The 11,780-nt window shown below is 38.1% G+C and overlaps 1 protein-coding gene across 1 annotated transcript in view; it reads left to right on the forward strand.

Annotated features, from left to right (window-relative positions):
• Window positions 1-9,187, forward strand: part of fgf4 (fibroblast growth factor 4) — a 23,689-nt gene extending 14,502 nt beyond the window's left edge. The window contains exon 3 of the mRNA XM_015056938.1: window positions 5,119-9,187. Within this exon, the coding sequence (XP_014912424.1) occupies window positions 5,119-5,295 (177 nt within the window). The 3' untranslated portion in view covers window positions 5,296-9,187. The remainder of the gene's footprint in view (window positions 1-5,118) is intronic.
• Window positions 9,188-11,780: the final 2,593 nt, after the last annotated feature.

An 11,780-nucleotide genomic window follows, 5' to 3' on the forward strand; every position in this document is an offset into this window, starting at 1 on the left:
CGTCATCACGACTTTACACAAGTGTGTCTTTACCTCCGCTGAAGAGCCTCCGCCGAACCCCTGAGACCGACTCATCGAATCCCTGGGGTTCGATCGAACCTAGGTTAAGAACCTGTAGACTCCAGAGGTTCTTGAAGCTCTGATTTCAGCTGCAGCCTCAAAGCTCCCCAAAACTCTTGAAAAGTCATGATTACCTATATTGCCAGTACCTGTTTTCTACCAAACCTTTTCTCTTATAACATGGTTGGATAGTGAACTCGGAGTTGTCAGTCATGTGACTGACAACTGTAAAGTCTGCAGTCTTTCATGTGACTGTGTTGCCTATAAAACAGGTATAACAGATGAAAAGACTAAAATGTCAAAGGATGCTACTACTGCAAGTGGAGGGCATGTTGGTGAGTTTCGTGTTTGTTTGTAGTTGCCTGATTCACATGCTGCATCTTTACAATGATGTCCAAAAAGCAGGCATGCAAAATAAAATTCACATTGAAAAAAATACACAAATAATTTATGTATTTAAAAGAAATTATGTGAAATAATAATAATAAAAAACATTATAAACATCCTTCAAGGCATCAAGGCATGGTCAGGTTGGTGCTAAGGATTTTAGCCCAGGATTTTGGGCCAAGGGAGATACAGAAAAAAGACTCTTGTGAGTCTCTTGCCGTTTTAATTTTGCAGGGTGCATGAAGTAACTCAATGTTTTTGTGAACCAGGATAGTTTTCTGGGGCAATCTTTCCCTTCCTGTTGTTTCTACTGTAGGAACCTGGGATCAAAGACCAAACAGACAGACAAACAGGTAAAAATGTTCCCCAGAAAACAGCTTCTGAGGCAGAAGGACTTTTTGGATTATTACTGAACTCATAGTAGAGCGTTGTTAGAGGATGCTGAGCAGCTGCACAGTGTTTTGCTTCAAGGCAAAGCAAGATGAGGCAATTCAATTATAGCACAATTTAAGCAACAATGCAATACAAAGTAGATTACATGATTAAAAGGACAAGTAAATAACAAACGCAGTGTTTCAGCTGTTTTCCAGTTTTCTGGAAGTTTGTTCCAGATTTGTGGAGCATAAATATTGAATGTATCTTTTCCATGCTTGGTTCTGGGGATGCAGAGTTAATCAGAACCAGAAGACCTGAGAGATCTGGAAATTTGATACAACAACAATAGATCTTTAATGTATTGTGGTGCTAACAAAAATATTTTAAAATCTGTCTTCTGAGCTCCAGGGAGTCATTGTAAGGACTTTAGAACTGTGGTAATGTGTTTTATTTCCTTGTTTTAGGGAGAACGTCTGGAAATGTTCTTCAGGTGATAGAAGGCCGAATGGGTTCATTGTTATCTGGTGACATTGTGATGTAGAGCTGTGTATCATCAGCATAGTCATGGCATCTTATTACTGGTAATGAGCTGAACTTGTGAGAGCATGTAAATATTCAATAAGATGGCCTTCCAAAATGGAACCTTGTCGAACCTTGAATATGAATGCTTTGTATCTCTGATGAGTTACCAGTTGTTACCTAGTGACACAAAGATGTTCCTGTTCTTTAGGTGAGCCTCTAATTAACAGTCATGGTCAGTTAATTAGAGGCTCACTCTGCTTCACTCTGCTTAATGGTTGGACATGATGAGAAGGTCAGTAGAAATCAACCCAGATGCCAGGAATAGAATCCTGGAGCTGCTCCAAGTCTGGTTCATCCAGCTGCTCACAGGTGGAGTTCACCTGTTCAGTACTAGTCATGATGGGAAAGTCCAACCATCATAATGTTCAGGACGTAGACGCTTCTGGTCTGAAATGTGTGAATCAATCCCAGAGCAAAAGCTAAAGATCTTGTGAAGATGCTACTGAAGTCGGTGAGACAGAGACATTATCCACAAAGAAACATGTTCTGTAACAACATGGGCTGAAAGGCCAGAGAGCAGGAGGCCATTACTGCAAATGAAGCACAAGAAAAACAGATTGCAGTTTGCAAATCTGGTACACATAGACATGTCCTGTTCATTTATGGAGACATGTCCTGTGATCTGATCAAACTAAACTGGAACTATTTGGACATGATGACCGTAGTGTCATGACTGCTTGGTTGTTTTGCTGCTTGAGGAACTGGTCCACTTTATTAAATATATGGCATCATGAGGAAAGAACATTATGTGAAAAATATTGTAGCAACATCTGAAGACGTCAACCAGGAAGTTAAAGATTTAGTCCAAATGGGTTCCAGACTAACTTTGACCCTCAGGAGCCAAAAGGGATATAAAATGTCTTTAGGATAACAAAGTCAATGCTCTGGCCATCACAGAGCCCTGATCCCAGTCCTAGGCAGAATTTGTGTGTGTGAGCAAGGTGGCCTATAAACCTAACCCAGTTCCACCGGTTCTGTCAGAAGGAATGGACCAGAACTCCAGCAAACTACTGGGAGAAGCTTCTGGAAGGAAACCCAGATGGGTTGGCCCAAATCATCCAGTTCAGAAGATAACTTGCCCCAATACTAAGCAAATGTATGTAAACGTCTGAGCATAGAAAATGTTATTTTCAGGTTTTAAACCTGAATTGAACCACAAGTCAAGTCATAACAACCATAACAGATTTCATGCTTTCAAATGTTTTCTATTTTGTATTGAAATGATCAGAATTTTAAAAATCCATAGTTAATTGTTTTACTATGACTATGGGTAGAAATATAATAACAAACATGTCATAAGTTTATATGTTCGTGTTGGAAGTACAGATGTTGCCATTTCCTCTGTCAGACAGACATCACAGAATCACTGAGAGCTAATTGGCTAATGCTAACATGCAAACATAAGAACCAAATACCAAGTGAAGGCTCAAGCTCCAACCTTTAAAACTATGAAATTACATTGAGGGGTTTTATGCTGCCTTATTTTAATTTTTTATTTTGTTATTAGTGGGAGATGGAGCAAAGAGGGGCAGAAAAGCTGCAACGCTGAATTCCTCTCTGACCATCCTGAGGTTGCTTACTCTAAATTCATGTATGATATGATGAGGTTTTATGGGATTTTCTGTCTGGAATCTGAATGTTGGTGAGTGAAATCGGTTTGTGTGTGGTGTGTCGCTCCTCCCGTGTGGCTGGACACGACACACATGGTACGATCAAACCGGATTTTTTATCACTCAGGTTTTGAAAATCGGCCAACAATTCTAAAATTGTGTCATGTGATCTAAGCTTAAGTAAATTAAAAAAACAATATAGTTAATGTGCTTGAACTCAAAATGAACTTAGTTACAAACAGTCAAAATAAAGAGCTTTTCTGTCAAAATTTCAGTTTTCTATTAATAAAGATATTTTAATATGGAATGTCAGCAGATGTTTTGGTAAATAACCCAAGTGGAATCGTTCTTTAATTATTTCTTGAGTGTGAAGCCAACTTTAGCTTTGTATTCCCCCATTTATCCAGTTCCATTCTGTATAAATAAACTAAACTATAAAGCAATATTTAGCACAGATGGTTTTAATTTAGACATCCTTAGGGGTTAGTAGACTGTTTTGGTGATTTAATATATCTTCCTGCCCGTAATGCAGGGAGCCCTCATACTACTACCCTGCATATCGCTTTGCTTCACTTTTGGCAAGACACACAGTGCAAAACTGAAGCCTGCAAAGAAAGGCAGTGTGGTTTGAAAGGCAGGATTGTCATTCACATGAGCAGTTTTGTGTAGTTGCATTCACTTCAAATTATAATTATTAAAAAATGTGCCTGTGTGAAGATGCTAATACATGTGTTTGAATAAGTTTAGCTCCAAATGTACTGGACTGAGAAAATGTTAGAGTAGGACTGTTATATTTTGTGAGTTCTAAAATGGAATGTGTGTATCTGTACTGAAGAATCCATGAAGGTGTAACAGTAGTTTTGTCTATATTTGAGAAATACTCAAGTAATTTTTTTCTGACACAGGTATGTGGATCTGTTTGCAACCATTTCTTTTAGATCATTTGGGGAAAAACTGTAAGAGTAAGATTTTTTTTTAAGTCCGACTCAAAAGAATAAAATGTGTGTACTTGTACTAATTTGAAGATGATTAAAAACTCCTATAGGTTTTTCATCTCTGACTTCAACTTCAAAGTTACAAGGCACAAATACCTTTGCACCAAAAATACCTCCATAGGTCCGCCTGCTAAACATTTGGCATTCTTAAGGAGAAAATATCACTGCAGCAAAGGCACTAAAACAGGTTCTACCAGAAGTACATTCTTTACAACAAACTACAGTTTCTGTATATCTGTTCCACTGTTCAGAAACTAAGGAATCACATTCATTTCGGATATTCCATATCCTTGGAACTTTTTCACATGTTGCTGCATGCAAAAACATCTAGTGAAGTATATGAGGCAACAATGAGACAAAATTAATCATTCAAAACTCTATGTGAGGTTGAATACTAATAATGCACTTCATCTCACTGGTATGTGTTGTTCTGTGATGATCTATCACATAAAATCCCAATAAATATGTTAAAGTTTGGTGTTGTCGTGTTGCAAAATGTGAAAAAGTTCAAGGTGGATTAATGCTTTTGCAAGGCACTGCATTCAAAGTGATAGTTGTTATTTTACATCATCTGCCTTTAAGTGAACACTTAGACAAAACCAGAAGCTCCAGTCAAACACCGGCTCCAGCTTTTAAAGAGTTTACACCTGCTGAATGAAACAAGCTAGTCAAAGACAAAACCACAGATTCATTCAAGGATCTCATCGTCTTCGTCCAGTTTAATAATACTGAAAGTTTTGGTACTGTTAGAGTTAGAGTTATTAAAGATAACAGTTAAATATGAATTAATACCTAAATTTAATTGCATGGTGGTGAATGCAGGTCAAGAAGCTATTGTTCCTCAAACTGGGGACAAAAAGCACAACACACTCAGAATCCAGTGTTCTGCTTCACTTACACCATTCATCATTTCACAATCGGATTTTTTGTGTAAAATGGGGCTGAATGCACAATAATAACCCTGCAGTCAAAAATAACACAATTGTTTGATAGAAATCACTGCGAACAATGCAGATTTGAAATTCCCCTACAAAAATTTCCTGACATCATTGTTTTATTTCTGTCTTTAAACAATTAACATTTTCAAAAGAATCTCTTTTCTCTTGCAGTTACACTACAGCAACGAGTGCAAGTTCAGAGAGAAGCTCCTTGCCAACAACTATAATGCCTATGAATCGGCCGCCTACCCAAGGATGTTCTTGGGCCTGAGTAAGAATGGCAAAACAAAAAGAGGAAACAGAGTGTCACCAGCGATGACAGTGACACATTTCTTGCCAAGAATCTAGTGAGCTGATAAATCTACTTCAAGACAATATGGGAGGGAGCCAATCAGGAGAGGGCCGGGGGGAGGGGGGAGGTTTTCTCCAAGCTGTGATGCACTTTCACTCCAAGCCTTTTGTAAGTGTATCATATTTGATATTTTACTTTGTACATATTCAGTTTTTTATTAATGTTTAACATCTGTTTTGTATTTTTATAGGAGTGGATGTCTTTTCACTGAGGGACAGTCAATATTCTAGAAATTTTATTTATGTTTTCATTTCTTATTTATCAGACATTTGCTGCTACTGAATGAAACCCTGTCTTTCAATGTATTCTTTGCACAGATGGAAAAATGATTACCTTTTTTTTCTTTTTTCTTTTATTTTACCTTTATTTAACCAGGAAAGTCCCAGTGAGATTAAAAACCTCTTTTTCAAGGGAGTTCTGGTTAAGAGGCAGTAAAGTAACTAATGTACTCTGGTGTATGGCATTAGTTACACAATGCCATGGCATTAGTTAGCCAATGCCATACAAATAATTACTAAACAGTCACAATTTAAGGAAGTCATCTCTAGATCTCTCAGTCTTGATGTAAAGGTTTCAGTTAAAGAAGTTCTGTTAATTTCCAGTTTTTGTTGGGGGGTTTTAAACGCCCATTTCTGTTTGGGGAAATAGATCAGTGATCTTGACTACCTGATATCTCAGCAGGTTTATATGTATGACATTGTTCAATTGGGATTGGTTTGAATCAGAATCTTCTCAGAACTGAAATAAGATGTGTGTCTTCGTGTGAGAATGTGGCACTTATTGCCCAACACTTCAAACCTTATGCTTCTCCATTTCACCTGAGGAAGACCTGGAGGTGTTCTGGAGACATTGCCTTTAACTTAGAGCTTAGATGGATTCATGTGCCAGCATCAGAGACAAGTCCTCTTACTTACAGTTCATTCTCTTTTCTTTAGCCTGATAGCATCAGAAAGACAACTCCATCCTGGTGACACATACCTACAGCGATTCCTCTTTTTGAGAGTTTTACTCTAATATAGCACCTGCACTGTTACTGACTATAACTGAATTAGTTAAGCTCATAATGCTAACCAAATAATCAGCATTATTTTTCTCACTTTAAAAACTCTACTCTCCCATGCAGACATATCTTACTATCAATGTACTATATTTGTTTTTAGTTTTTGCTGCAGTAATTTTACAGAAGCTTACAGTTTATTTGGGGCCTGCTGTCAGCAGAGCCTCTGACTAGATATGATGTGGAAGCATCAAACAAACCAAGCCTTTGAATCTTGTAAAAAACAGAGCTGCACCACTCAGAGCCAGGAAGAGGGGCTTAGTGCTGTTAATCAAGCTTATGTCTATGCTGCTAAATGTGCTAATGGCAGAAAAACAACTTTCCGTTAAAGGAAATCTGTTAGCTGATGTGTTTGGTGGCCATGCTAACTAGCCTGAGAATTCATGACAGGCTCCATTGTGGTGAAGCAGCTGTAGTGCAGCAGAAAGCAAAGGCGAGGGTGTGAGCAGCGAGCACACAAGACTTATTGACAGCACTAACCTCCTCCTTCTGGCTGTGATTGGTTGTTTCCGACCTAGCGTATTTCTGCAGATGGCTGTAGCATCACAGGGAGAAGCAGAGCAGCTTGATTTTTTTCACAGATTATCTGTCTCATTTTAACTGGCCTTAAAATGGCTGACACCATGTCAGTGTCACCATGTCACTGACATGGTTTCATAAGTTTCTTGTAAGGAAACTTAGAGCACACTAGAGGGAGATTGAAATATCATAAATCAGGAGCTGGATCAACTTTTTACTGTGATGTAATGACATGACTTTCTCTGAGAGGGGAACAGCATTAAAGCTCTGAAAGTGGAAAAGTGTTCTGTCCAGCATAGCACCAGCACTATAGGCTCAAGTTGGGCGAAAAGGAGCATGTGTGGCTCTGGAGCCTAATTGAAATAGTATCGTGTTACTGAGAGAGAGGGACAGAGAAGAAAGAGGGAAATGGACAAGAGAGGAGGAGGGGAGAGTTAACCCCACAGTCTCCACTGTGTCTGTTTATAGCACTGCCAGAGGGGTGAACTCTGAACTTTTCTGCCGTCAGTCTTAGTCAGAGCCCTGTGTCCAACAGTAGGGAGAGGAATCCTCTTTGACATGATTTAAGTGGAAAATTTGGGAGTTTATAGGCAAGGTCAAAGAGCTGAAATGCAACAGTCAAGTAATAGCCTTGACCTGGGATAAGACTATTCTTATTTCAAGCAATGCATTATTGTCAGGCAGCTGTCAAACAGGAAAAATTGCTCTGTATCATTAGAACAACTTTGCCGACTGGAAAAATCTGCAAACTTGGTTTGTGTTGTTCGTAACTTTCCATAAGAGCATATTATACAAAAGGAATGATTTATAAATATGAAGTTCATTAAGAACTTATAATTGTCTTTTCCATCCTAATACCTCTATCATATAAATATAGACACGCACACGTACACACACAGAGCATTGTTGGTAGCACTCTGTTAATGAAGGAAAAGCCCACAGTGGTTACTAAAATAACTTGAAATTGACAAAAGTAATAGTTAATAAAAATGTTCTAAGAATTAACCAGTGAAATCAGACATTCCTTTTGAAATGCAATTCAACAAATGAAACAGACCAGAATAAAACTGATTTTACCTGTAACTTAATATTTTGTTGCTCAATCTTTTGAGGCAATCACTGCAATCAAACCATTTCTGTAACTATCAGTGAGACTTATGCACCTGACCACAGGTATCCTGGTCCACTCCTCATGGACAAACCGCCCCAGCTGCGGAAAGGGAAAGCCTTCTCCAGATGTTTCAGCTCCACAGATGTTCAACAGGATTTAGATCAGGGCTTATAAAAGGCCAGTTCAGTATAGTCCAATGTTTTGCTCTGGGCCATTTTTAGTCAGCTGTGTGTTTTGGGTCATTATCCTGTTGGAAGACCCATGAGCAAGCTTTCTAACACTAGGCACCACGTTTCTCTCCGGAATGCCTTGATAATCTTGAGATTTCCTCAAACCTGCACAGACTCAAGTCAAAGCAGCCCCAGAGCATAACACAGCCTCCTCCATGTTTCCCCAGAGTTATTTTTTTTGGCAAAGAGTTGATGAGCCAGTTCCAGTTTTCTTCTGCTTACTGAGGACATTCTACCAGAAACTTTGTAACTTGTCAACATGAATTGGGGGAAATTCCAGTCTCACTTTTTATGCTCGCTTTTCTTTTTGGTCGTCTCCCATGAAGTCCACTTTGATTCTAACAATTATGGATTTGACACTGATGTACCTTGGCCTTGGAGTTGACCTTTGATTTCTTTGGAGGTTGTTCTGGGCTCCTTGGTTGCCGTCCTTATCCTTCTCCTCAATTTGTCATAAATGTTCCTCCAGATTTCAGTAAATTTTAATTTTTATCACTTTTGTCAGTTACAAGTTTTTCATGGAGGACTGTGGGTTTTTATGGATATTAACAGAGGTGTGCATATATCTATATTTGTATATATCTATAGATGGATAGATAGGGAGGCTATAATTATAACATAAATTACTATGTAGTTAATAAAAAAAGCTCTTCGTTCCAAAGGAATGTGAAATTCAATTTGATAGTTTGAAAAAATGAGTACAAAATGAGTATTTGTTCAGTACAAACATCACACTATTTACAGTCAGTGACAATAAAACTGTTCCAAACAGCAGACATCTTCAGAAACATGCTACTGATTTTTACCCCCACTTCACACCTGCTCAGCAGTTTAACTCTGACTGCTCCTCTGGTGGCTCTGAGGCGTAACAGCAGAGGGTTCATTTCTGTAACTATGCTTACATAACAAACGAAAGGCATTGAGGACATTCTCAGAAAGAAAAGAATTTTTGACAAAACACAACCCATTATAATCAATTAATTTAGTTTGATTAATATATCAGATATATGTTATAATATGTTAATATACTCAATATATTTGAATATATTGAACATTAATGTTATATTATAACATTAATATGATATAATATATTTAATATACTTAAATACCTAAGCAATTTCCCCATGGGGATCAATAAAGTCTATTCTATTCTATTCTATTCTATTCTATTCTATTCTATTCTATTCTATTAAATTATATAAAGGAGTTGGAAAGAAGCACATTAACATTAACTAACATCACATTTACATTGAAGCAAAGATATCTGTTTTCCCATTTACTACCTGAAGGACTGAAAATCTACAGCTTTATCTATAAGACGTCTTCAAGTAATTGTTATAAAAATTCTCCTCATTAATCAGCTATATGTACTAACTGTCCTCATTGTTAGAACACATTCACTAATATATATTATTTATGAGATACAAGCAGTTGCCCAGTTTTGGAACAAGATATTTCCACTTGTGCTTGTAAACTTTGGATTTTACTAAACCAACACTTCATCCCAGTCTTTGATTTAGTTTCCAGTGTGAGCTGCTGTCCTGACCTACTTCTGCTTACTGTACATTTGCGTCGTCTACCCTCCCTCCTTCTAGCATTTGTCTCTGTCTCTCTGAGTCCTAGAGGTTTACTGCAGGCCGGGCCGGCTCTGGTGGCGATGTTGTCCTAGTTGTGCCTTGTCACGTTCCGGCTATCTTTACCCCGCGACATGCTTTTAGAAAAAATAATCATGCAAGAAATATTTACAGACAGCTGTTGAACCATATATGCTAGACTCTGTAACTCAATGTTTTTCTGTATATATTTTGAAAGTGAAGGTGCTAAAAAGGGCTGGCAGTTTGAAATGAACAGAGCTGGTTTGGAATGGATGTCTGAAAGTTTAGGGTTCTTGATTTGCTCGACTTTGTGTGATCAAGGTTTTCAGTCCATTTTTAATAACAGCAGTTGCAGTGAGGTTGTAGATAGGTAGTATCTTATTTTCTCTATTTTTTGTGTCTTTTTTTGGGAAAGACATTTGGAACCTCCATTTCAACATTCCATAATAATGGTGCTAATAGTAGCACCCTGCTCTTGTTAGGGACGACGGTGCTTTCCCTTCTGCTTTTAGTAGCTAGTAGTGATAATAAATTAGCAGAGCATCCAGCCACACTGCATGCACACGCTAGCTATTCAGGTGCAAATAGCTTAAACAAATCTCATGCAAACTGTTTCTCTAGTGACTTAAGGCCAATCCTGCAAACCGCTGTGGAAATCCAGAGTGATCTGAACTCTGCAGGCTAACTGTGAAACATAAGTTCAGCTTTCAAAACAAGTGCTAAAGTTACAGTATGCAGCTCCTGAAACACCTCCTGCTACAGCATAGTATTCAAGGACATATGCTATGTACAAACAGCATTTGTACACATATGCTGTGTCTGGTGCTCAGAGCTGGGCTTGCTGCTCAGCAGTATCCCTACTTTGCATGACGTGCAGCATGTTTACCTGTCTGCCCTCCAGTGACCCTGGGCCAGCCCTTTATCCCACCTGATCATTTGGTTATCCAGCTGCAGCCCCAGCACTGCAGACCAGCTCCTTAATCTACAGCCTGCAAATGGCAAAGCCCACCTTTGCAAAAAGAGCCACAGGCTCCACTGAGTGTGGCTAGTAGCATGAGGCTGACAGAGTCACTTCAGCCACATCACATCATTTCAGCCACATCACATCATTTCTGCCCTACCAAGAGGTTTATGAGTAGAAACTCATAAATCCAGACATCTGAATCTTCCATCTGAAAAGTCTCTGGTCAAAAATAAAATCTTATTTTGAATTTAACTGTAGTGAAAGAAATGTTAAAATGAATAAACTAGCCAAACCATAGCCATAGAGAAACAAGGAAGCAACTTTTTACATAAAAAATTAGAGCGACTTAGTAGAAAAGAATTACAGTTATATTCTAATTTTATGAATCCTTGAAAGTGAACCTTTTTATCTGGTGATTCATCAGGAGTGAAGAGTAGTAAAATGGCTGAATTTCTCTTTCCACATTGTTTTTTCACATCTGTGAACTATTTAATGTTATGTAGCCTACTGTATGATTTTCAAATTTCATTCAGGGAAAGTGATGAAAACTGATTCTTAATCTCAAGTGGTCTTACAGCAATTTTGTATCTTCTATTTGTATTCTATAAGTTGTCCTGTAGTTTTATACAGGTCTCTAAATGTACCTATTTGTGTGCTGTGCACATGGCTAACGCACACCTCAAGGGTTGCTGATAATTAAAACATATTTCTCCTAATAGTTTGTGTCATTGTTTCTTGTATCTTGTTCAGAATGTTGGACTGAGTTGTCATCCTTAAGTTGCTGCACAAATGTACTCATTTTGTAAACGATGAAGAGAATTTCAAATTAAGACTTACTGTTTCAAATGTGGCTGCCAGTAAGTGTCACATGCAGATTGCCAGTGTTTATGCCATAATTTTATGTATGAACCCACAGCCAAATCATGATTGGTGTTCAAAGGTGGAGGCTGCAATTACTGGTCTAGAAAGAAATGTCCAGGATCTTTTACAGGGACTTTCTTCTTC

The sequence above is a fragment of the Poecilia latipinna genome, unplaced genomic scaffold (genome assembly GCF_001443285.1).
Source record: "Poecilia latipinna isolate Pla-1442-1.1 unplaced genomic scaffold, P_latipinna-1.0 Scaffold1419, whole genome shotgun sequence".
In the NCBI taxonomy this organism is placed as follows: domain Eukaryota; kingdom Metazoa; phylum Chordata; class Actinopteri; order Cyprinodontiformes; family Poeciliidae; genus Poecilia; species Poecilia latipinna.